The sequence below is a fragment of the Odontesthes bonariensis genome, chromosome 6, assembly GCF_027942865.1.
Source record: "Odontesthes bonariensis isolate fOdoBon6 chromosome 6, fOdoBon6.hap1, whole genome shotgun sequence".
Classification (NCBI taxonomy): Eukaryota; Metazoa; Chordata; class Actinopteri; order Atheriniformes; family Atherinopsidae; genus Odontesthes; species Odontesthes bonariensis.
Window position 1 is genome coordinate 36,354,853 of NC_134511.1, and position 25,773 is coordinate 36,380,625.

Consider the following 25,773-nt stretch of genomic DNA (forward strand, 5'->3'; position numbering starts at 1 on the left):
AAGGGGTTGAAATGAGATTATGTGGAGAGAACTCTTACAACATGTGTGAGATGTGCAAAGTCAGAGGCTTGGCACGCTGAATACACTTAAATCTCTCAAGCACTCAATTGCACTCTTGCTCTTATTCAGTGTGAGCTATTTTGCACACACACAAACACAAAAATATGCAAACAACAGTATAACATGCAAATGTCCACACGTAGGCCCTTGACCTACATTCATGCGTCAGGAGCTCATACTTTGAAGCTCATCCTCTTCCACTTTGCAGCATTCTCACATGAAGAGAGTACAATATCCACGTATTTTAATGACGGTGCAATTTTTATCTGTTACTGCCCACAAATTTGTTTACAGTTTTGGCTCCTCTGACATAAGTATATAGGCTAATCCTCAGAATGGGTGGTTAGCTTAACCATATTTCTGCTCTGTTTAACCGTAGCTAATCTCCAAGCACCCCCAAACCGCTGAGTTTTCATGATCCTCCCCCTTCATGTTTACACTTAATCTCCACCTCCTTTCATGTTTTTCCTCAGGTTCTGTGTACTTACATGTGTAGGCTTTTCTCATACTCTGAAGCGTAGGCGTTACTGTTACAGGTGGCTGATTCATATATGTGTTTGTCGGTTTGCATTTGTTTTTGTGCATGGGGTGTGTTCTCATCCAGTGTTTTTAACTCAGTGGATGTTTCTGTATGTGCGCATAACCTACAGAACACTCATACATGCTGAGCAGGCTGCCATTTATCTTCATTGATCATCAGGTGATAGGGTGCACAAAGGCTTTATAACAATAGTGATGGTATCAATTAATCACGTTTACAGAATGTGATCCCATCCTTCAGAACTGCCACCCAAATGCATTTATGCATCTGTGCCTGTAAATCAGTTGAGGCTGAATGGATTGGAATTAGCAGATGGACTTCATTTGCATTAGCCACCAGGGTGCTAGCACAGACGGAGTCAATCTGTTGTGCAGGGCTGAGACCAGGTTGTTTGCTCACCAGGGTGGAGCCAGGCCAGGACACCCTGTCTGGGACTGCGGCAGCAGCAGGGGGTCTGGATGGAGCCACTCTGCCTGAGGTTGAGGAGATATGGAACAGAGGAACAAATTGGGGATTACAGTTTCAGCAGTTGCCTAATAATAGTATGTTGTGTTTGGTAACGTAGAAGGCAGCAAAAATGAACAGTGAACTGTGGTCATATACTCTGCTGATGTGAAGAAAGAGGATATGACTAGAACACACAAAAGAAAGAGCAAGAAGACAAAAGCTAAAGCTACAAGTACAGAAGGAAAATTAGGGAAGGGAGGGCATGTTAGGGAGGCTTATGAAATCCAAAACTGCTTCCAAGTGTTTTGAAGTCAATTAGCACTCCTCCTGATATAGTCATGCTCTTTCATTACTCTTTGTTCTCTGTTCACTTGCATGGTTTTCATAGCCCCAAGCTCTCTGCAGGGTGCTGGTTGCAGGGTTTTGGTAGGTGATACTCATGTTTATGTTGGCCCATTATCACATTACCTACAGAAGGCCAAAGCTGTCTATTTCTCTTTTCTTTGTTCCTCTAATTTTTCATTATTCTTTCCATTCTGTCTTTTAAAAATGTATACATTCAAGGCAACATTTGGCTCCCAAGCACATGCACAATTTAGACAAAGGTTGTGACAACATAATTTCAACATTAGACATATGTTTTTCCTGTTTGCAGTACCCATAATGCAATCCCTGTGCATGCTAAGAGCAATAGGCGGGCTCTAATCTTTGGCCTTTATTTCAGCAAGTTTGGTTGTTATTCTGTAAATGCTAACAAATGAGTTTTAGAGAGGTCAAGTAAGCCAGACTACGATTATTGCTGTTCAGGGTCTATACAAATCAAGTGAGGAGGACTGGCTTTCCCTAAAAGGCTGTCACTGAGATAATGCCACCAGCAGTCACAAGTGTGTGGGGTGAAAATAAATTACCATTACTTATCTTTCTTTCTTTCTTTTTTTCTATTTGTCTATATTTCTTTCCGTCTTTGAGAAAGAATTAAGAGGGTATGCAGACTTTGCTGGAACTATTCAAGAAATGCTTTGCAATGAAAGACAGCGATATTGACAGATACTTAGTGGCTTGTTTTAGTAGTGGTTTAAGAGCATGGCAGTGGTGGAACGAAAGGAAAATAACAGCAACTACTTCTCAAGAGCTGTTGAGCTTTCGAGCAGGCCACAATTTTAAGAACAATGCCTCTCTGAAAGAATGAGAAAGTTAAGGGCTGGACAGTAGGATAATTCTTTCTTTTCACTGCACCCATTACATGTCATCACTCCAAACTAATTATGTCCTGGAAATTGTCCCTTAGGAAGAGCGCTGAGTTTGGATTTCACTCTCCTTCTATCTCCTTCCCCTTTTTCTTCAAAATTTCTCTCTTTTCTCCCAGTTTCTGCCCTTTTCTTTCTCCCGCCCTCACATCGTTTCACCTCCTTATCTTTAAGTCCCATCTCTAATTCCTTCTTACTCTGTTCATATCTGTGTCTCTGTCTTTAACATGCTCCTGCTCTTGGCTTTGTTGATCTTTTTCCACTGTTGACCACTGAGCCAGGGAATAGGCCTCAGCTTCTCTTCACTGGGTTTGTTTGTTCTCAGACAAAGAAGTGGATTTTCAATTAGAATGGCTGTCATTAGAAAGACGGCGTTACTGCACCTCTCCTGAGCCATCAGCTGCATGGATAACCTTCACTTATGTCCTGATTTTCCTCACCATTGTTCTCCATTTTCCCTCATCCTGTCTCAGTCACTTGGGGTTTGTTTGTATCAGAAGCAAAGCTCTGTTACTAGTGGCCAGGGCACCACCAGGCTTTCTAATATTAAAATCCACAGTCACATGTTAGAAGTCTGCTGTGTGCTAAAATGCTGACTGAACTAGAGACCCCCAGTCTGGTAATTGCATTGGCTTAATAGTACCAAGAATACTATCTCCTCATGACAGGTGGTCACAAGATCCGGTGGGATAAATCACTGCATAAATTACCCTCGGTGGTGGAATGGCAGTTTTGCTGAAAGTGGGAAACACAAACGTTTCAAGAGCAGAAGCGATAAGCAACTGAAATGTGATGGGAGGAGATGGAGAGGACCTAACCGTGACAAAGAGGAAGCAGGGCGGTTGAATGGTTGAGTACTGGATTCATATCTTTCAATACAAAAACACAAATAATCCAGGTCTGTGTAAATGAGTTTGAAGAGCGGGAGCACAGGGGCCGCGGGGACAGACAGCATACAGATTACATGCACGGTATATCCTCTGGGGTGGAAAGAATACGCTGTTCCCTATAACATTGTGTTTTCATACATATTTGATCTTCTTATGGCTGTGATTACCACCATCTCTCTCCACTTCCACTCTTTCCTTCTGTGTGAGAGTGTGTGGAGTGAGGGGGTTGTTTGTGTGTGTACATATGCACACTTTGTGGCAAGAAGCGGGCCAGCTATATTAGATTTGGCAGAGGCAGCACAATTTGTCTGATATGTTGAGGGAGAAGATTAGAGGGGGAAAACACAAAATGTATTCACCATTACATTCTCATCTCACAGCTGTAGCAATTGATTTTTTTAAAGGTACACATTGGAGCAGCTGGACTGCTGAAAAGTGGGAGGGGAGGTGTGGAGAGCTGCCATTATCAGGCCAAAGTCTCCAATGCACTCATATAGAAATTCAAAATAAAAAGCGGATAAACAGCAATAATCTGTTTCTGCGGACGGAAGCGTGTCTAAAGTCATTTGGGGGGAGCCGCCGTGTATGAGTTTCTCCACTGCTCTGGCTCATTGTCCTTTACTACATTGCTCGGCCTAAGCCTGGCCTTTGGGTCAGATTACTCACAAAATGCCTCATAGCCTTCCCAGGATTCCCCTACTTTGAGCTTATCATTCTCACACACATTCAGCAACTCTAGTGGAAAGCGAGGGCACTGTCTTAGTGCTAGATAGTCCATGTTATGCCTGCCAAATGCAAAACACTGAACACTATATGGAAAAAAAAGTGGAGAAAAATGCATGAAGCAGCAGTGCACTGTTTATATGGATCAACTACCTGAAAAGCCTTCACAAACAGTTGCAGCAAAAAAGAAGCATCTCAAGTTAAAAAATATTGAAATATTTCAAAATATCTCACCCTGAGGAATAGAGTGCTTGTCAACACTCCCTCAGCTCGTTGGCCATTGATGAGGGTGAACTTTAAATGAAAGCACCAGTCAATGTCAGCCTGTTAATGTCGTTCAATCGCAATAAATGGTGTCTTAATGGTTAGTCAATTTCCCACTTTTGCGTGTAGTCTCTTATGAAATGATTCGTGACGCATGGCTGTGTTAGGAGAGGGAACATCAATCAAGCCTGAGACAAAGAGTAGCTAATAACACACATGTCTGAGAGCGAGGCTCCAGAGGGTGGTAGGTGGGGTGGCTGCCGTTCAAATTTAAAGATATATTTATCATTTTTCTTTTCTCTTTTCATCTCACAACTTGTAATCATAAGTCGCTCACACAGAGTCTTTAGGGGAAAAATGCTCATTGACTTGAGTTGTTCTGACAAAAATGACTTGTATTAAATTGAGTTTTTCATAAAGTTGACATAGTTAAGTATTAGACTATACTCACAATCAGGTAAACACATGTGCTCCAGAGCATGTGTCTGTTCAGTAACTGTTGATGTAATGCCTGGATGTTTTTATAAGTCCCCTGCTGCATGGGCTGAGCCCCTCTGACGTCAACTCCTGTGGGCTGTCAACCATGAAACCCCACATATCATGTGAGTTTAGGAACAGAAGAAACTTCTCTCTTTGATCAGTCAGGAAAACTCGAACCAGCTTCTGTCATACTATGCCAGTGTTTTTGACTTTCACACAGTATTTACCTTGATGGGGAATTGAAACTGACTTGTTAGAGGAATGTGACGCTCCTGGGGTGTAGAACAAAGCGCTTGTGTTAGTAAATACATGCATAAACTGCATTCTTCTGCACTGTGAGTAATAGGTCGCACACATTCACAGCTTGTAAACTGAGGTGTATAATTTCAGCATCCCTCTAGCTTCCCAAGGCTTTGGTTAGACATTCCAGAAATACCATCCTTTTAGTCCTATCTTGGTCACCAAACCAAGGAGTGGCCCCCTGCTCATTTTCTACAACTCCCTGTGGAGTTCTCCAGTCAGCTGGTACTTTATGCTCCATCTGTGTGCAGACACTTTGTTACTTTTGTCATATTTCTATCCCTCACTTGGTGTATGCTGCAGCTGCTCACCATGGACACTGTTGACTATTTGGCTTTAGCTATGTTAGCAAACAGCTAATTGTGTGCTGATAATATTCAGTAAACTTTGCTCATAATTACCAGCTTTGTTAACTGAACTGGCAGTTTCATCATGGAACTGTTTACCCATGTCATCAGCTGTTTTATTTTACTTATATGTCCTGTAGTGTATAAAGAATAGCATATGGGTATCTTAAAAAGTTTAAGAACCTGATTTTCATTGGTGGTGGTATTTTAGGAACCACTTTGTGTCTTTTTATTATATATACATTACATGGTAGATTTCCATTAGATTGGACATTCAATAATGTTCCTCAGGTCTAGAAACCTGAAGTTACCTAAAGTTAAACGGACTTCCAGCAACACTGTGTGGTCAATTATTTGGCTGTTGATTGTTCTGACTTTATCATTATTTGAATTTACACTTTCCAACTTCAGACAATATAAACTCGAATGCTGTTTGATTGAATCTTTTTTAGGTGATATAAGTATATGTAATGAGGGTAGATGTGGCCTAAAGTGATTAACACCTTACATAAAGGATGTGCATGATTATTAAGCAGTTTAATTTCCTCAAGTAAAATGGGCCATAAGAAAAGATTCAAGTGAAAATAAAACTTTTAAATTATAAAATGTCTTTCACACGTGCAACACTGGAAATAAGTAAACAACTGAGGCGTAAGATCCTTACAATCAAACTTCATGTTGCGGATAATCAGCATGCTCGTAAAAAGTATTAAGGAGAAGAAAAGGTGCAAAATAATTTGCAAATCACAAAAAATGCCTACAGCCAGTTATCTTCTGTCCCATAACTACAGTCTTAATGCAGTGTCAAGAAATACAATGTGTAAGATGCTTAGAGACATGACCGAGGTATTAGAGAAACCACCATTGAATGATAATGATTTACAAGTTCCCTCATCAAGAGTAAGCCCAGACATATTTTAAGATACTTTATTTAAAATGTTTTTGAGCAGTATGTTTTTGTGGCTGTATCACCAATGGATATACGATGCCACCTAGAATCAGTCACCAGCAGGGTGAAGTATGGGCTGCTGTTATAAAAGATGAGCTAGCCTAAACCTTTTCACATTGAAGACAGACCACCGTAGATACCTTTTCAAGTAGTGGTACAGGAAAAAGTCAGCAGCATTTTAGAAAGCCGTGGTCAAATGTAAGACAATGCTCCATCACAAGCATCCAAATATTGACCGAATATTGACCTGGCTCCTTTCCTGACTTGACTTTAATCTTATTGAAGACTTGAGGCATCACTTATACTTGTGATTTATTTAGGGAAGACAATATACCTCTTTGAACACAATTTGGGAGCCTGTGGTTGCTTCTTCTAATGGTGTTGGGAATATTGGACTTATAGTTGACTTATAATCCCTCTTTGAGGCCAAATTCTACTTCATTTATATCTTCACATTAGAAATACAAAGCTCACTTTTTCTTTGTGAAACAAGGAGGTTTGAGGTTCAGTAACATTTGCAACTGGCTAAGAGCATTGCATGTGTTCAACAGTAATATTAATTCAGAAAAATACAATTTATTAAAGACGATGCAGTGCAGGTTACAGTCATGGGCCAACAGTCCAGTGCCAGATGTTCCCAATCTACATGTCACACTTTATATACCTTAGAAATCACAGCATGGTATTACTCTAATGCTAACTCAATTACGCCCCTTCCCTCTCCCCAAGCTTAACCTTATCTTAGATGGCCATGAACCATAACTGATATAATCATAGAAGTCCCTGTGAGGATGTGTTACCAGCAAATTATCAGAGGTAGTAAATCAGTTTATGGATTAATCAAATTTAGCCTCCTTGGTTTGAAATGGCTACCCCAGCCACCCCCACCCCACTTGCTTCTTCACAGTGTCTCTCCTGCAGTGGAAGCAGCTGAGTGCACTGCCATTTTCCAAAGCGCTCAGGTGTGGCTCCACCTCGGCACTCTGTTAATAAGGGTGTAATGGCTCCATATCTTGCTCCCAGGCCAAATGAATTGAATCAGTTCCACAGTGTGAATATCAATGTTTAACTGGTGGCCTGGGTGTCGTATGCAAGATTATGCTGGTGCTCTGGCTTTGGCTGAGCTGTCCGAGTTTTTGAGAACCCTGTTTTGGTTAATGTCTGAAGCACGTGCCTTCACTTCCAGCAGGTATGATCACAATTGGTCAGCGGGTGACCAACTGTAGCAGGTTTGTCAGAATGTGAAACGCTCTCATAACACTATTTAAATGTTAAGATGATTACAGTTTTATTTCCCATGAGGTAATTTATAATATGAAACATATATTTTTCATATGGGGACGCATTTTTCATATATATGGAAATGGAAGTCAGAAACAAAATCAGCAATTGCTGCTAATGATGAGGCAAAGATAGACGCGAAGAACGGTGGAGGCGGACAGCAATAGCACAACCAAGCCCCTAATTAAGTTTTTCTGTAACCAACAGCCGTAGATAATGAAGGATACAGTGATTGGTGGGAATTGGTTTGACTATGTTTTCTTAGTGTTTTTCCTCTCTCACAACACCATCCTCTTTGTTTAAATACCATATAAATTAGACAAAGGAAATGACGGTAATTGCCTTTTTAAGATTGCACCTAGTGGCCTACTCCTCTTTGGAAACCTCAGTTCACTTAAGCACAGATGCACTGAACTGGCAAGGTTTGTTATTCACATAGATCTTTAGTTTGTTAAGTGGTAATTTCTCTATTTTGTCTGTGACTGGCCGTCATACAGCCAGCTGCTATTGATGGAACGAATCATCACTTACAGTCGGAGCATCCCTGAAAAGTGGAAAAATGTGGCACCTTTGGTACTTGGTGGTCCTGTTTGGATTGCAGATTTCTGCCACTCACGTCACATTTGAACTAGAAGTCCAAAGCCTTAGCTGGCATCAGTGCAGTCAGTGATGCATGTGCAACAATTACAATTACAATAAGCCATCATCGGTATTACATTTTTTTTTTTTTTTTTTTTTTTAGGAAAACAAAGCTGCAAGGATGCACATGAAGACAAAGGAAATTGATGGATATAATAAGGTAGAGAAATGTAGGGGTGGGTGAAAAGACAAGCAAGTGTGAGGGTAGGGGTGTACTGAGAGAGATGAATAACAGTTTGACAGGTGGAATGAAAAGCCACAGAGGGCGTTTGGAGCAGTATGTTAGGAGTGTGTGCAGTGTGGTGTGGCACAGCGTTTGGGTCATACATCAAACTAATACAGCACGAGGACATAGCCTAGCACAGCGCTATGCAGAGCAGGAGAGAATAATGTGCTGTGCTTGCACATGCTCAATCTGATTGAAACACACAGCATCGGGGGCTACATTTACCCCCCCAACCCCCTCACATGCACACTTTATAAATCCATTTTCAGTGTGTATATTTGCCTAGATATTCCCTTAAAACAGATACATGAGTTCTCCATCATGGTTAGACAAGGCTCTACTGCATTGTGTGCCAACGTGTTGAGGTGTAGGGCTACTTTGGCAAGGCCAGACACATTTAAGTACAGTGAAAGGTGTGCAATTAAAAAAGCATTTGGATGTTGTTATCTCTGGGTTTGGCTTGCCATTAGACATTGATGAGGATCATTTATACATTTATAAAGCAAAATAATGGGAGGAAAACAATATTATTGGCATTAATAATTCCTCTTGTGCTCATAGTAAATGGCATTCTAATTTGTTTTCCTATAAGTCTTTGTCTGGTCGCATTATTTCCTGTTTTAGGCTTGATATGTTTATATTAGGGCCCCACATTAAAGGTAGGGTAGGAGATCCTGGATTTTGAGTCCAGCGAAGCTGCATTTTGAAAATACACAGGTAAAAAGTCCCAACCCTTTTCTTCACTTTCCCCCCGAAGGCACGCCTCTAGAGTACATGAACGTGCACGAGCACGAAGGTGCACGAGCGCTGTTCTGACAGCAAGCATCGATCGTTGCCGTATTTAGTATTTAGTATTTAGCATATGATAACTATACGTTTAATAATGCTAGGTGCTAGCCAAGCTGGCTCTAGTTTAGCTTCCTGCCAAGCTTCTGGACGCGTAATTCGTTCACGGAGCAGGGTACGTGCACAGGGGGAAGGAGGGGGAGGGAGGAGCAGATTGCAGTTTGATAGACGGCATCAGAATCCAATCATTGTGAACGGACCGTTCACAATGATTGGATACTGTTTTTCCTAGATTGTACGTTCTAGAGGCCACTAAAACTTTTCATATTAATGTCAAAACTTTTAATTAATTGGTTGCAATGGGGGTGTGAAGAGTATTTCAAGCAATATGTAAAAAAAATGTTCCAGAAAAAGATCCCCTACCCCGCCTTTAAGGGTGGGAAACCTTAAAAGCTGTTGAAACTAAAAGGCATTACTGTAGATGGCCGTGATGTTCTATGATTTAGCTCTTTTTTAATGGATGAAATAATCTTAAATTATTCAGATTATTACAACTGGTCCTGGCCCTGTGCTACTCTCTGCTTGCCTTTGGTCACTGCAGCACGATTTATAGCAGTTGCTTCCTCATGCTACTGACATTTACATTGTCCACCCTGGTCTTTCTTGAGTCTTTATGATGAGCACCTTACCGCTGTGCTGCAAAGTAAGTAGGATGGTACACCACTGCAAAGATGGTGTAACTGCTATGTGTTATTCTGTGAGAACAACTGCTGTGTGTGGCAGGTGAAGGCCCAGTCTCATGTAATGACAGGCAACAGATAAGCAGTGTTGATGTGATATTCATACATTCATTGTGACATTACAATCCTGTGTTTGGGTGTATTTAATTGGCTGGTGGGTTCAGGTCCCAGAGCCTGCCACCTGCTTACGCTGTCAGTAGCATCGATGGTGTGCTGCCTTACATTTTCACCTCTCACCTCAGTTGGAGACCAGTAAATGATGGGCTACTGTTTGGGCTGTTGCCCAACTCTGATTTCAGAGGGTGATTAATTGATTTTGAAGACCAGCCAGATAATCACAAAGAGGTGATGATGAGAAGCGTTTAAAGACACCCCATGCAGTCTGCTGGCTCTCTCACCTCCTGGCATGGAGTTGAACAGATAGAGTCATCTCTGATAATAACCACTGCTTCAGATGTGGGTGGACTGTGGGGACCTTAAGGTCTACCAAGGAGCGAGAATTGGATTCCCTCCACTAATAAAGATCCTCTCACCAGGGAGTAATAAAATGATGGTGTTTGTCTTTGTAAGGTGTGGCTGTAGGGATTTTTTTTTTTTTTAAGGGGGGGAGGGTTGAGGTTGTGGAAAGGGTTAATAGGCTGAGCTTTAGAGGTGGAACCCACTGTTTACTTGGAAGCGTCTTTCATTGCTGTCTTAGTCTTGGTTTGGACTGTGCTCATTTGAGTTCAAGGAGTTGGTGTGCATTAACTTTCACAGCGAAATAGGGGCTTCAAGAGATATAAGAGGGTCCCTCAGGCAGTGAGCTGGTCCTTTGGAGCATTGAGGTATTTGACAGGGCAACTGTAATTGCTCCTTGGAGACCAGAATGAGTCGGTGTCGTCAAAATGAGCCTTTTTGAAAGGGATTCACTCCCATGAGAAATGAAATGCTGCATCTGAGGGGTGAAGACTAAGACAGGAAAAGATACTTATTCATTTTGTGTTAATAACTTTTATATCTATGGAGAAATTACCTCAGAGGTCTTTGTAGTCCTCTGGGGCATACAAATCTACTGCCCATTTACTTCTTAGGCCATTTCCTCTCAGCAATATATTTTTTTTCTGGAAATTCTCTTTTCATTTATGTCAGTTGTTGTGTATTGAAAAACATGAGCATGAAGCCAAGCCATGGGCCCCCCTGAGACCAGCACTGAGGCTCTCTTAAAGGCATGTGGTGTGATGTTCAAAGGCTCCTACAGTTTGCAGCGCAGTTGAAAGCCAAGTGTTTTGGATGATTCCCAGTAATGACTGTGTCCTTTGGATTGCTGGGTCAAGAGAGTGGCTGGGGTCATGGGCATAAGAAGAATTTTGGGCTGCACTGTCTGGGGATAAGGAGTCAGCTATAGCTGTATTCACATCTGCTGCTAAGAGATAATAGTTACATCGTGGCTCTTAGATTGAGTCTTTCTGTGTGAGGTTTGTCTGGAGGCTGTGATAGATATACTCCTGAAATTGACTAGGGTGTTAGAAACCACTTACTCTTGTTTCTCTGGATTCGCTGAATGTTTGTTTATGACTGACGGGCAGAGGCAGCTGCAGAAACAGTGTGGCAGCATCTGCTGTTGTAAAACCGTGTGTGTGTGTGTGTGTGTGTGTGTGTGTGTGTGTGTGTGTGTGTGTGTGTGTGTGTGGGTGTGTATTTATGTGTGGTGGTTGGAGGGACGTGTTATCCAGGTCAGATGGGTCACCATTGGAGTGATGGGTGTGTTTTTGATGGGTGACCTAACGTTCTCATCCAGCAGATCTGTCTTCGATCTTTTCACTTTTGCTCTCTGCTGAGTTTGATAATATTGCTACATACTCCAAGATTAAAATATCAGTAACGGTTTAATCATATGGCCTGCAATTATTCCACAAACTCCACCCACCCGTAATGCAGATATATTTGCATTAATCAGACCAGCCCTTCATGGGTGACTGCATGCAAAAAAGATCCCTCTCTATAAACAAAGTTTGCATCCCCATGGGAGGAACCCAATTGTTGACCCATGATGACCTCCTGACCAGAGCTGCCACATCCTCCTGACTTGGTTCAGTGATACTCTGGATTTGGACAGACAGACAGCAAGTGTGAGAGACAAACTGACAGTTTGACCCAGACACACTGGAATGCAAAGCGGGGGATCTATAGATCTTATGCTGCATGCCAGAGAAGCCTGGTCAAAGAGACAGATACTGTTTTTCTTTTCATGTCTCAGACGGTAGTTTCACAAGAACTGACTTGTTGTCACAAGCAAATTATTCCTACATGTACATCTCTCTCTCTCTCTCTCTCTCTCTCTCTCTCTCTCTCTCTCTCTCTATATATATATATATATATATATATATATATATATATATATATATATATATATACACACCCCTCAGATAGAAATAGCTTATGAAAACTGTTCAGGAATGGAAATAAATGAAAAGTCCAAAGCTCTGGGATTTCTTTGTCAATGCATATCTGTTCGAGTCAGAGCAGGCAGCTAATCAATGCAGAAAGGCCATTTGTTGTTTATGTTGTGTAAACATTGTTTGAAAGGGTTTATTTCCTCAGCAAATAATTTGGTTAAGCACCAAAATCTTGTGATCTCCATCTGCAAATAAAAATGCTTTTGGGCTATGCAAATTTGGTGCCTTTATGATTAACTGCCAAACTGTTTAAGAATATTCAAATGCTATAAAAGGCTTCCCCCATTTTATTTTGTGATGTAACATGTACAAAAATGTAAAGCATAGTGCCAACTAATACTTTATCCTTATGAGTTAATAAAAGCAGTATTTTACCAATGGTGCCTAAAACTGGAGAAACACAGGCAGTACTCTATGTACAGTAACAGTCAAGATTTTGAATATACTGCACATTTAAACATTAATGGGTCGGCATGTCCAAACTTGTGACTGATACTGTATTTGCTTTGCATATTAAAATGACCTTCCAAATATTTCCTTCTTTTTTTTGTGAGGGGCTTTTCTGCAAGCCTATACTCCCCTGGAACTCAAGACAATTAATACTGAGGTGGTGGTGGTGGTGGGGAGGGGGGGTTCAGCTTCCTTTCCCCATCACTTACCTCTTCTGTTTGTCCTGGTTTCCGTAGCCCCCCATTCTCTTCTCAAGCGAAGCTAAGTGCTGCCACTTTTCTCGACCTGCCAGCTCCAAATTGGCAGCCTGACCTTCTTTTTCTTCCTTGGGGCGTCTGCACAAAACCATACTTCTACTATGGGGGGAAAATGCAATTAAGAGGTGACATAAACACTGAGCACCTATTGTAGCTGTGCCCAAAGAGAAGGAGAGAGTAAGGCAGCTGCCACTATGACACGCATGCATAGGAGTTGGTCTTTTAATTGGTCTTTACGCATTGCAGAGTGACACTGGGGTGAACAGCTTTAATGGAGACTGGATGTGACTCAGTGTCACTGGATGAGCCAACTGACAGGAAAGAGGTGTCAAACTTTGCGGCTGGCCTCTGACCTTGTGTTTTGACTTGTTGTAGGTAATTACCTGAATTGTTGTTGAACATGAAGAGCAAAGAAGGAATGTGCAATTTATCCAATGTCCTGAATGACATAACAAGTCCCTTGTTTGAAATAAAAATACACTTTAAAATGTTCTCTACAGTTAAAGGGTTAGAGGTTGATAACAGTCATAACTTAAAAGATACTGTGGCCATGATGTGCAAAACACAACTTTTTTTGTTTAATGTTGTTTTGTGAAATGCGTTCTTTGTTTGTGTTTTCTGAAATGTTATTGGGTTTTCTGTTTCATTGTTGTCTGAAATGTTATGTTTCTTGTTTTGTTTTTCACCTGAGAGATGCCATATTGATGAGACCTGAGATTAAAAACAAGGAATTAAAAACAAAATATAATCCTGTCTTGTAGCCATGAAAATTTACACAAGATAGAATTCTTTAGACATGTTTTTCATGCTTTAATTGAACCTATTGTTGGCCTACATGTGTATAACTATATGAAGTACGCTCTTGGGTTTATAGTCACAATACAATTTTTTTCGATGTGTAATGAGAGCACCTTGCAGCTTTTTAAAAAAAAATATTTTTTAGTTGAGGGAGCCCATTAAAACAGTGATGGAGGGAAAATGCTGTTTAATTGCCAGCTGAGGTGTGTGACATTTTGAGCAGCACATTGAATCTGGCCCTAAGTCCAAAAGGTATTGTGAGGGACTGAGTAATTACTCTGGTTTCTCCAGGCAACGAGTTTAATAAGACGACTCGGTGAAGGAGGCACATCATATACATGGGGGAGACAAATTTGCACACTTCACCCATATATGAAACGGGCACACTCATTTAAGAGTTACACAGTTTGTTGTAGTTTCACATTTTGTGTATTTAAATCTTTGGTTTTTTTTGTGTGGTTTCACTTGGGATGATTTTAACTATTGATGCCTTTTGTCCTCATGATGGCCTTGGTATGTGTTGTTTTAGGGTAGTTTATGGCTGATAATGATTTTACATAGATCAGATTTTAGTGATAATTGTTTATACATTTGTTTTACCCGTAGGTACCCTTTTTACCATAAGTAGAGAACAATCTTTAACCCGAAAAGTTCTGTTGTGAAAATTAGTCACTATTAGTCAATATTCAGCCAGCTCATTGTCACAGTTTTAACTTGATGTCCAAAGCCTACATTTGTTTTTATCCATTAGAGACTCTGAGAGCCATCAGCAGTGATCTATATGCTTGCTTATCCATGTAAACAGCCTGCTCCTCCATCCTGTCTGTGCTTACCATGTTTGTTCTGTAGATGAGTGGCTCACTGGCCCTCTCCTTGGGGTTGTTTAGCTTTCAGACCCCTGACAGGGGAAAGAAATCTCCCTTGTGGGAACATGAATCACTACAGGTTGAATGAAATTCTCTATGAACACTCCAAAGCTCTCTTTATCTTTGCAAGCTCTGGGGAAAAAGCAGCAGAAAATGTTTAAAACAGGATGCTTAATCTAGCAGCACTGAAAAAGCATAGTTGTGCACAGGTTTTATTTTATTTTATTTATTTTTTTACCCAAGAGAGAAAACAGTTTATAAGAGGCCCAGCATGATAGGCCAACATAATGAGCCATCACTGGCTGATATTAGGAAGTTTATTCATAGAGTAGCACTATGAGATGGCTTAGTGCAGGATGTTATCTTAATGCCACAACATGATAAATGATTCAGCGAGAGCAGGGCTGAAAAACAGTTAGGAAATGTGTAGTATCATTTTTTTCAATTGGGTGAGCAGAAATATATGCAGTATACAGAAGTAACACATTAACTGCAAGCTTATGTGTGCTAGTATACATATTATGAAATGAGGCTGACACTGTAACAATGGCAAATCCTGTAAGTGTAGAAGCACATGCTCTAATTAATGTATTGTTGCGGAGTAAAACTAAAAAAAATATTAAATAAAATAATCCAAGAGTAATCCAATGATGAGATATGAGAGTGAGTACTGCTTTTAAGGTGGAGGTCCAGGGGGTGTTTGTGTGAGTGTAAGTTATGGCCCAGGTCTCAAGCAGGGGCTAGTGGCTCTGTAAATGATGGTGGCAGGGTTGGCTGCATCAACTGGGGTCATCATTCCCAGGGTATCCTGCTAGGTAATTCATACACCCTGGACATATAGGGGGGATTTGTGCCTTTTTGCCATTAATCACACTCCTTCTGTTTCTAAAAACCCCTGCTGTGCTGGTCTGTGATCAGGCAAACTGTATTATGACAGAAAAAAACATAAATTGCAGTGTAGGGAGATGCAAAGGTTTTGGTGTTTGGCTCCAGCAGATAACTGTGCTTTTGCTGGCCCAATTGCATCCACCAATTTTTGCACCATAGAACTGTGAGCGTAGATCAGCAGGTATGGACAATGTGATAATTTGAATTAGCGGGTTCCTGATGTTCATTTGCAAATGTGTGTTGCACTCCTACACCTTGCTTGGGGTGATCATTAGCACAAGAGAGGGATTTAGTATTCTGCTCAGGCGAGGCACTGACATAGAAGGGTCCCTGGTTTCTGTTAGAGTCCATGCCCGCGGCTGCACAGCCAAAACTTCAATGAATGCTCTCTCTACTCATGACCATTTCTCTGCTGCAGCTGCCACCCCTCTATCTCTCTAGCTTAAGGATAGAAATATGACTCTAGAGAACACCCATGGTATTCTCATGCCCCACCTCTATCTCTTTTCTTCTCTTCTCCAGTCAAGATTTCACATCCAATTTTCCCATTGCACAGTGACACCCATTCCCTTAAGAGTCCCAGCTACTACGGGATCACTTTGGTCCCTTCTGTGAGTGTGTATATGTGCTGTTATTGATCAGGGTTGTGTCTTTGTAGCTTGGCTCCTGCTGCTCTTATCACTGCAGTGTGGAGTATGGGGAGGTGGGAGTGATGTTTACAGCTTCAGAACAATGGGCCTCATGCAAGAACATTTACGTATTTTTATTCTAAATTTCTCTTACTTTTTTCGTACGAAGGTCTCGTACGAACATGCCACGTCAGATTCAACAAACGCTCTTAACTTCGGAAAAAGTGCGTAAACGACCTGCGTAAATGATGAATGCCACCCGTGCGTATTTAAGTGCACGTGCACGAGGATAGTAGATTTGCATACTCCACGCCCAAAATTATACCATATAAGGCAGTGCTTCCTCTCTCCTGTGCCAGGAAGTGTTGAGTGTTGAGTCATGAGAATGACATCAAGGCGCATAAAGAACAACTTTACGGGCTCTGAGACTGAAGTTCTGCTTTCAGAGATCCAAAAAGGAAAATCTGTCATTTTTAGCATGTCAGCAGTGGAATTACGGGACCTGCTAAAGCGAAGAAATGGGAAGCAATTATGAGTGCTGTTAATTCCGTGTCACCTGTAGTTCGTAATGTCACCGAGATAAAGAAGAAATGGTTTGATATGAAAATGGCTTAAAAAAAAAAAACGTCTCGCCATGGCCAGGTGCTCGATGACGGCAACTAAAGCCGTGCAATCAGTTGTTGCCTCATCATGATGGCACTTTGATGGGGTGGTCCATGAGGGGGGTCTTCTGGCACCACACCTTCTGGTCTGCCTGTGCTGGTTCAGGTAGTGGGAGACCCTCGTTCATGGCAATATTGTGCAAAACGTAGCATGCCAGAATAATCTTGCATGCCTTCTCTGGGCTATAGAGCAGTTTGCGCCCACCCACCTGGCCTTCAACTCACCAATAGTGCGCTCCAAAACGGCACGGGTGCTTTGATGCGTATATGTGTGCAGACTATTGCTCCGATTATGATTGGCAGTCCAGCCACGGGATGACAGTCCCTCTTAATTTGTACTTGTTGGACAGCGGTGTATGGGAATGTGATGTACCATGGGTGATAAACTGATGAGAGCTTTGATGACCAAGGGGAGCGCACGACTCACAGAGGACTATCACCCTATCAGTCCCCAATCTCCCTCTGAAAGGTTCCAGTGGCCAAAAATCCAAGGTTGGTGAGGACCTGGACATGTGGTGGAATTGGGTTTGATCGGCGTGTTTCCCTCTGGAGTTGTCACAGTCCTTGGCAATCTAAATCGCAATGTCAGCCATATGTCTGTCTCTGCAAAGATATCTACACAGTCTCAGAGCACACGCTCTCTTCCAAGGGCCTGACGCGCTAAGGCATCCAAAAGTAGCAAGTCAGCCGCTGGTTACACTTCCCATTGACCTTGTTATATACAGAGTCAAATTAACCTTCTATTAGTGCATAATTTAAGTTAAACAGAATAATGTCAGCATCATTATGGGGTATAATGTATATATTTATTTATGTTTGCTTCAAAGTAATTAAATGTACAATCCATTAGTCAAGCAAACTTGATTGGAATAACAGCGGACTATTTTACGAAACTCCTACGACAGCTCTGGATCACTCGTAAATTCTGTTCGTACCTGAAAGAAAACTTAAAATATGAAAAAATTGGTGAATGTGCAAATTCTCTTAAATCACTCGTACGCACGACTTAAGAACAAATCTGTGCGTACGAACGGTTCGGTTCGTTCGGTTGTTGCATGAGACCCATTGTGTGTGATCTACAGCAATTTATTGCACGCTCAGAACTTAAGTGTTTACTCTTTGCTTTTTTATTTGCAATCTGCTGAAAAAGGTATGCAATTGAACGAAACATAATTACAGTTGGTTTGATGCGACTGCTGTCCAGCAGCCAGAATATAACAAGAGAAAATAGTCTTAACTGTGTCACAAATAGGAGGAGGGCGTCTAATTTGATCAAAACACAATTGCTGCTAGATTTGTCTTTTAATTAAAGACTGTTGGTATGAACAATTACAATATAAAGGATGAAAATGGAGTCATATGGACATGGATAAAATGCAGCAATTTTCCTTATTGTAGAAAGAGTTTGAGAAGGGGGATGTGAGGATCCTTCTGTTTTTTCCCCCATTTTTTAACTCCTTAAGCCACACTTCTTTGCTCAGTGGGTGTGGATGGGACTTTTATGATGGATTGCATTATTGGTCCTCTTGAGTGCCTGCATGTGAATGACTGAGTGCAGCGTGCCTATGCTAATCTCTACACTACCCCCTTCTTCCATCTGCCATCTTTTCTTTTTCTTTTGGTTTTCCCGAAAGTTCTCCCCAACCACCCTGATTCATCCTTTCTCTCGGGCTTTTAAGGACCTGTGTTCAGAAATTTATGCAGGGACGCTTGTATGCACTTGTGTACATATATGACTACACACACAGACAGACTGTCTCACTCAGCAGCATTGTGTAGCACTCAAGACACCACTCCTTTGTGGCCACAGTGATTAATTGCTTTTAACAAAGCAAACAGAGTCTTGCTTGTCTGGATCAATCTTTTTCCCATCTTGGTGTGAACTGCTGTCACCAATAATTGCCAAATTCTGTGTTGTGTGAAAAGAGGGCCACTTTCACCTCTCCCTGGACCTAATCCATGGCTTCAGTTTTCTGCCCTTGTGCTCCTGCTCACATGGCTCCTCTGTCTAATTTTTCCTATTTTTTATTTTTTCCCCTGATGGCTCTGAATTCCCCCATTCCTTCAGAGCCATAATGCCTTTAAGTAAAGCTGAGATTGGTAGTCATGTCATCTCATTTTAACCCAAGCATTTATAGTAGCTGCCGTAAGCTTTTAGAGCAGCACATAAAATGAAGCATCCTGCCTCTTTCCATCCATGCATACTAATTGCCATTGCTTTCCCAAGCTGATCAAACACCATTAATCTATTTGTGGTATATATTTCTTTCTAGATGAGAAAATTAATACATTCGCTTACTACAGCCAGCTGGGTGCGGTGAGCCCCATTGATTGTTGGCATCCACAGTATGACTCATAGCTTGGAGCAAGTGTTTTTATTTGGCTTTCTCTGTGTGACTGTTTTCATGTGTGTTTTCAGGCAGTAGATTACTTTTATGTTGATATCAGCTGCCAGTGGAGTTTCAGTGAACATATTTATTTCATTTACACATACAAACTGTCCACAGGTGGTGAGAAGAGTTGCTCATCTCATCGTATCAGGACAGGCCATCGGACCTCACAGCATGCATGGAGATAGACATCAAAGCAGGCGGACACAATTAATGATGCATGGTGATGGTCAAAGAACGCTGATGGAACTTGCTGTTTAATGAGCTAACACAAAGACTGTGCAGATGTGTTACAGGACTGCAGTGTTATCAGAGGCAGATACCTCCTTTCAGTAGAGCTGTGCCAATTAGTCCTCCTATGGGAGTTGCCTGTCAGGATTCCAGTCTAAGATAGTGAGTACTTGTTGCTAAAATATGCATTAGCAGCACTGTGATGCACTACACATTTATATTTTTTCTGTGGGTTTTCCCATGAAAATGATACTATTGTTCAGCTCTGCTGCATCTGAGATTGACCAATAATTCTCCACAGGAAACAACTCTGAAAACTGCTCTCTTCCATTAATCATTGATAAAGCCAAACCGGTCCACTCATAATCTTACTTTTCTCAGCTTCTGGTATTTCTCTCTGGCCCAGCAATGTGCTTCAGCATGTCATATATATGATAAGTAGAGGAGCCTGTCCGCGTGGGACTCATCACACACTTAAATTGGTGCGGCATGGAGTTCATATTGCACTGTGGCCAAGGGGGAATTAGCGAGTCTATATATAAACCTGCGCTGCATGTGTTGTGAATTAAAGTGCATTTATCTGATAATCGCTGGGGAGATCTCTGTGTGCACAACCATGGCAGAGCTGTGGGGCTGCAGCCACAACAAACCAAGTATACAGATGCTGCTGCTGCTGCTGCACTGGGAGAAGGGAAGGAGAAATAGGTCATTCACAATAAAGAGCTCTGATAGCCTTGGTGGCGGTAGACATGTACAATAGACGAGGAAGGAATAACAAGAGGCATCTCTGTGCATCCTTCATGTGCTAACCTTTATCTCCCTCTTCTTCTGTCTCTCTACCTCCTTGTGTATGTCTAACCCTTTTGGCTGCGTTACCATCGTCTCTCCTCACCCTGCCTTCCTCTGTGCCAAGTCCTCTCAACCTCTCAGTGCCTTATCAGTGATTCAGCTTGCCTTTACTCAATCATGTATGACTCCTTACGAGCAGAATCAAACACAGCAGGGCTTATGCCATTCCTTCATGAGAACTCTCCATAATGGCTGACTGTAAGTCTTTTGAAGTATTGCAGGGCAGCCCTGGAGAAGGCAAACTGTTGGGCAGCTGTGCTGCTGACTCTCGTTTGATGAGGCAACTTTCCACTAAGGCCAGAGTGCTATAATGAAGTGCTGACTCTGGAAAAGAGCGGTGCCTACTGTGTGTCACACTCAAATAGAGTAATGACTTGGTGGACTCTGTTTCTCGTAGGCATCTTCAATGTCAACCACTCCAACAAGAAACACCAGCTGGCTCAAAATGTTTTTGACAAGGCTTTTTTCCTGTCTTTTTTTGTGCAAAAAGTCTTGCACAGACTAAAAGGAAGGATGGTTATTTTTCTTTCAAACAACAGTCCTTGTCTACCACTACAAAATCAATACATGAGTGTCTTTCTTTGAAGAGTTGTTGAGAGAGGGTTATGTGGAACAAGAACACATCTCAGTGGTTAATGAAGATGTCTGGTTTCTCATGGTTAGAGCATGTCTCTTAGCCAGTGTTTGCTAATGGGTAGGCATTTTTCAACCATGTTTGAGTTCACTGTCAAAGCCAATTAAAGGAGTACAAATTAAGATGGAGAACATGGTGCCTCAGGCCAAGAGAGCACAAAACCAGAGCTAGGTAGCCTCTTCTCTCATCAGTGTTGTGCTAAACACATCAGGGGCACATATTGTGAGGGCTCTTTTTTCAGTTGGCATTGTATAGAAATGATCAGAGCCTTAAAAATCTGTTTTTAAGTGAATGTTTTCACTATTGACTAGATCAACTATAGATCAACTATACAGGTTGGCAAGAAGATTAAGTAAAACAATGAATATTTAAAAAAAAATGCTGCTCTTTACTTGATTAACCTTTTTTGATTTAAAAAGTATACACTTAATAATGTAAACCTTAAGGGTATTTTCTAATGAAGTCCTTTATGGCCACTTTTAGTCTCGTCAGGTTGGAAGGCACTTCTGCAGCCTGGAGGTTGCACTCTTTTTTTCAGGTTCACCATCTGGCCATGATTGATTAAAGCTCCTTTAAGTAATTAATGCCTACTTTAATTGAGAGTCAGCCCCTGTGGCTGTGGGGATCATGCGCAATACTGAGGCAGAGCAGAGCCAAGGATCTAGTTGAGAGGGGCACGGAAATCTGTTTAGCACCCTGACCCTTTCAGCCGTACATCTAAAGACTCTTAAGATGCTAATAGGAGTGCAAGTATGCTAGCTGCATCCATGTGACAAATAGAGCTATAAATCATAGTGGTGGAGTGTGACATGGCTTTTCTAACATTGGAATTAACATGCTTGAAATGAGCTACAGGCATATTGCGATTTTATCTGCTGGTTTATCACTTTCCATTGGTCTGTTTCCTTTGTGAAAACGGTCTGTTATTGTTGACATGCACGTAGTAGAAAGAAAATTGAATTTCTTTTGCCAAAGAGTTCACTGTGACAGCATGTCACTGCACGACCCCACAGCTTGTATCTATTTTGCTGTCTCATCTGTTCATGATAAATGAACAATATTAGTTATTTCCCTTCTGTTTCACTTTGACTGTCACAAAAGATGTGCACCACAAGGCTTGACCTTCTCTATTGAAGCTTCTCTTTGTCTTTTGATAATTGTTTTTTTTTTAGAAAACATTAAACCATCCCTCAGTCATATAATGTGAGACACAGTGAATACAGAGTGGTCAGCATTGATTCCACATACCTGACTATGACCTTTTCTGATCTAAAGTGCTGCGCTGCATGCCAGTTTGATGTGAGCCGGCTAATCGATTCATTGCAGTAGATACTCTCACGCTGAAAACTCTTCCAGGCAAACAGAGTCTACCTGAATTTTACTGTCACCACTCACTGAATAATGTTACAATTACCCTTTAATTTCCAGTTCCACAAAGAATGATCAGTTTAATTTGCTCTAATTATTGCCATCTAATCTAATGGGCTAATTAAGGGCTTTGGATGGAACAGCAATCACTAGAGTCTACAACGCCCTTTGGGAGGAATACATCAATGGATCATAAATATTTTACTGTGTCTACCTACATGCAGATTGGAAGGTGCCTCAACTTGACCAGCACAACTACTTAACATGCACCTTTGTTATGGTTTCTGCTACCAACAAAGAAATGACTGTAGAGTTATCTTTCCTCACAAGCCCTTGAGGTCACATTTTTTTTATTGACTAGTCAGATTAATAAAGAAATAGTTCACTCAATGTGAAGAAAAATTAAAGACTGTGACTATTTTTTTTGTTGCAACAAACACACACAGATTGATCGATGCAGGTCAGGGCTGTTTGCTGGTTAAGGATTCAGTCTTATTAGATTGGGGATATGGTAATAGACAAGCAGCTGTATCGTGATTCTATTCACGTGACCCTGAGGCCAGAGGTTTATGTTTGACCCAAGGTGACGAATGTAATGCCCCCACTACCCCTTGGCGAGGATAGACCTTAGACCTCTTCAGTCTCGAGGGATAAAGATCTATACCTGCAGGGGGTTGTGCAGAAATGGTACGAAATTTAGCTTTTAAGTAGGTTTAATTAAGTGGAGTCTCCATTCTGCTTCTTCTGTGGCTTGCAGCCTGTCAATTGTAGGGCAGTAGGCCCAAAATGGTAATCTTTTCATTTCAGTTTTTTCAGCGGTTCTTCCAGGTAATTTGTCATGACCGACAGTTATCCCTGGATATTAAATTAAGCAGCTGACATTTTGTGTACCCTGTGAATCATCTTTGTCACCTTGAAAATGTGGTAGCAGAGTTGTGCAAGGAATGGCGTAGGTGCATGTCTAAAACCATGGTCTACATGTGACATTTCTGGGGCATAATGGAGGCCAAGGCAATGACACCTACTGTTAAAAAGCAAGGAAACGGAGGGAAGAAAAGCAGCATTTTTTTCTTGTGACACTATTAGTGTTGATATAATCCTAGCATCATTGCCTAAGAAATCTGTCTTATTAAATGGAATCAGCTTTCCATGATTCCAATTAATAAGTGTTTGTTGGAGACAGATGGGTGGTTTTCTAGAGGAGATATTGATGTATTTTTCCTTGGTTTGTATTGGTGTGTGTGTGTGCAGTATATTTGCAGCCTGCTGTCCCTGTTTGATGCCATGATTTTGGTTCTGTCTTGTTGCCAGTGGGGTCTCTGTTCACAATCAGTATTTTGGCACCACTTGCCCTGTGGGTGATCAGAAACCTTCTGGAACAGGCGTATCCTAAACACACTACAGCAGTGAAGGGTGTGGCACTGTCTTAACGGCACTTACACGGCTTCTATTGATTTCCACATTTGAGTGCATCTCTATTATTTCTGATCACCGATCAGAGCACAGCAAGCATTGCAAAGCCTTGAGCTACTGGAGCACAGCTGGAGCTATTGCTTAAATGATGGGCTGCCTGGATTGTGCTGCAAGGAGCTTGGTCTTCTGTTTAGAGACACCTCAGTGTGGGTGAGCTTTTACAGCTCTGAATACATGTCAGAAACTATTTCAGGCATTTGTAAAGAAGCTGAAAACATGGGCATGTTTCCAGACTCATCGTCCTTGATACAAAGCAATCACAAATCAGCTTGGCAATTTCTTGCTGAAAATAAAAGATCAAGAATTGGCTGAACAAATGTATTCATACATATGCATCTTCGTGTATAGTGCAACCCAGAAAAGTGAACAAATATTTAAGCTCTTGGAAACATGCCATTTACTGAGTAAGGTGTTTCTTATCTGTAGGAGACAGTTTATTCTCTGTATGTGTTCATCCTATACCAAGAGGCTCGATGAGAAAGTTTGCACACTAACTTTTATCACGTCCTACATACAGTAAATCTTCATTTCTATATGCCAAATCATACCCCTGTTGCTCATTATTCACAGCCATTTGGTGTAACAGCACAGCGAGTCGAAATATTGAATTCTCCCCTTTAAGCCTGTTAGGCCTACATCTAGAACAAGGGTAAACAAGTGCAAACACAGACGTGTTCCCTGGGGCTGAGGACACCCCTGGGGTTATACTGTACTGAAGAGGAGACTAAGAAGGGGCAAGGACATATGCTTCAACATTAATCTGCTAATAGAAAAAGAGCCTCTAACAGCTGGTGTTGCGACAAACTCAGTCTTAATCTTGTCAACTTTCTGTTCAGCTGCTCTGACTGTGAGCCTTATTGTGAACAACAGAGCTGTCACTGAAAGAAAATTGTCCATGTTTCATTGAAAGTGCCTTGTTAGAGCAAAAGATGGCACAAATGACAATGTGAATGAGCTTATTTATGTATATATGGGACAGTGTTGCTTCCCCACTGTGTGAAACGCAGTGTATTAAGGAGATTTTTTTTGCATCATTTCCCCTCTTCCTCCTAAGCATAAAAACATGAATATTTAAAACTACATCAAACAAGCAGTCATGAAATATTAAAATGTTGGAGAAAGAAGAAAAGCTTTTATCCTCTCTCTAATTTTTAAGTATTTTGAAGCCTCCCTCCCTCTGTGTTCAAGCACACACATTAACACACATGTGCAGATGCACATGCATTTTTTACCCACGGGTTAGAACGACAAACCTTCCCGATCTATCCACTCTTCTGTGGTATCAGCACATTGCTGCATAAAATATAGGAGGCAAAGATTCAGAAAGGTTCAATAATTTACACCGGATTGAATTTCAGGCAAAACACATCATTAGGGGTCTTGGTTTGTGGTTGTCATGTCATACGAGATAGTTAACAGGTTCGTCACATTTCAGGAGGGCGTGTGTTCTGTGAAAACTTTGCTTTTTGAGGAGTAATTCTGTGGAGTACTCTTGCTCTCTCTTTCTCCTCTACAGTACTGATTTCGATGTCTTTATCTCAATTTGACTCTCTATCTGGCTAAAAGCTAGAGGCTATGCTATTCACTGTAGCAGCAGCTCTAAGCAGATGCTGCTATGTTTTTAGAAAAGATCCTGTTAAGCATGAATTAAAGAAATGTGTAGGGGTAAATTCTTGCTCTCCCCTCACCGTAAATGTTTCATGCCAGCAGCACAGCCAACCTGTTGGCATAACAGCTGTAACTTTAACCATTACTGCATGCTGCCTTATGCTATTGAGGATTTCGCTTGATTGTGTCAGTTTCAGTTTACCTTGTGCCTCTGCAGTATTGCTCTTACCATTATGTGTAATTAGTATCAGCTACTGTAAAGTGAATTCAATTGAACCCTCTGTTTTATAAGCAGCACCGACTGAAATTACTTGT

General features: G+C 41.3%; 1 protein-coding gene across 4 annotated transcripts in view; it reads left to right on the top strand.

The window, feature by feature from the left end:
- Positions 1 to 25,773, top strand: part of LOC142382581 (tetratricopeptide repeat protein 28-like) — a 187,379-nt gene that overhangs the window by 83,936 nt on the left and 77,670 nt on the right. The window contains exon 1 of one of the 4 annotated variants that reach the window (XM_075468608.1): positions 8,276 to 8,328. The exons of the other annotated variants lie outside the window; for them this stretch is intronic. Coding sequence (XP_075324723.1) covers positions 8,290 to 8,328 — 39 coding nt within the window. The 5' untranslated portion in view covers positions 8,276 to 8,289. Of the gene's footprint in view, positions 1 to 8,275; positions 8,329 to 25,773 lie in introns of those variants that run through there. 4 annotated transcript variants of the gene reach the window in all.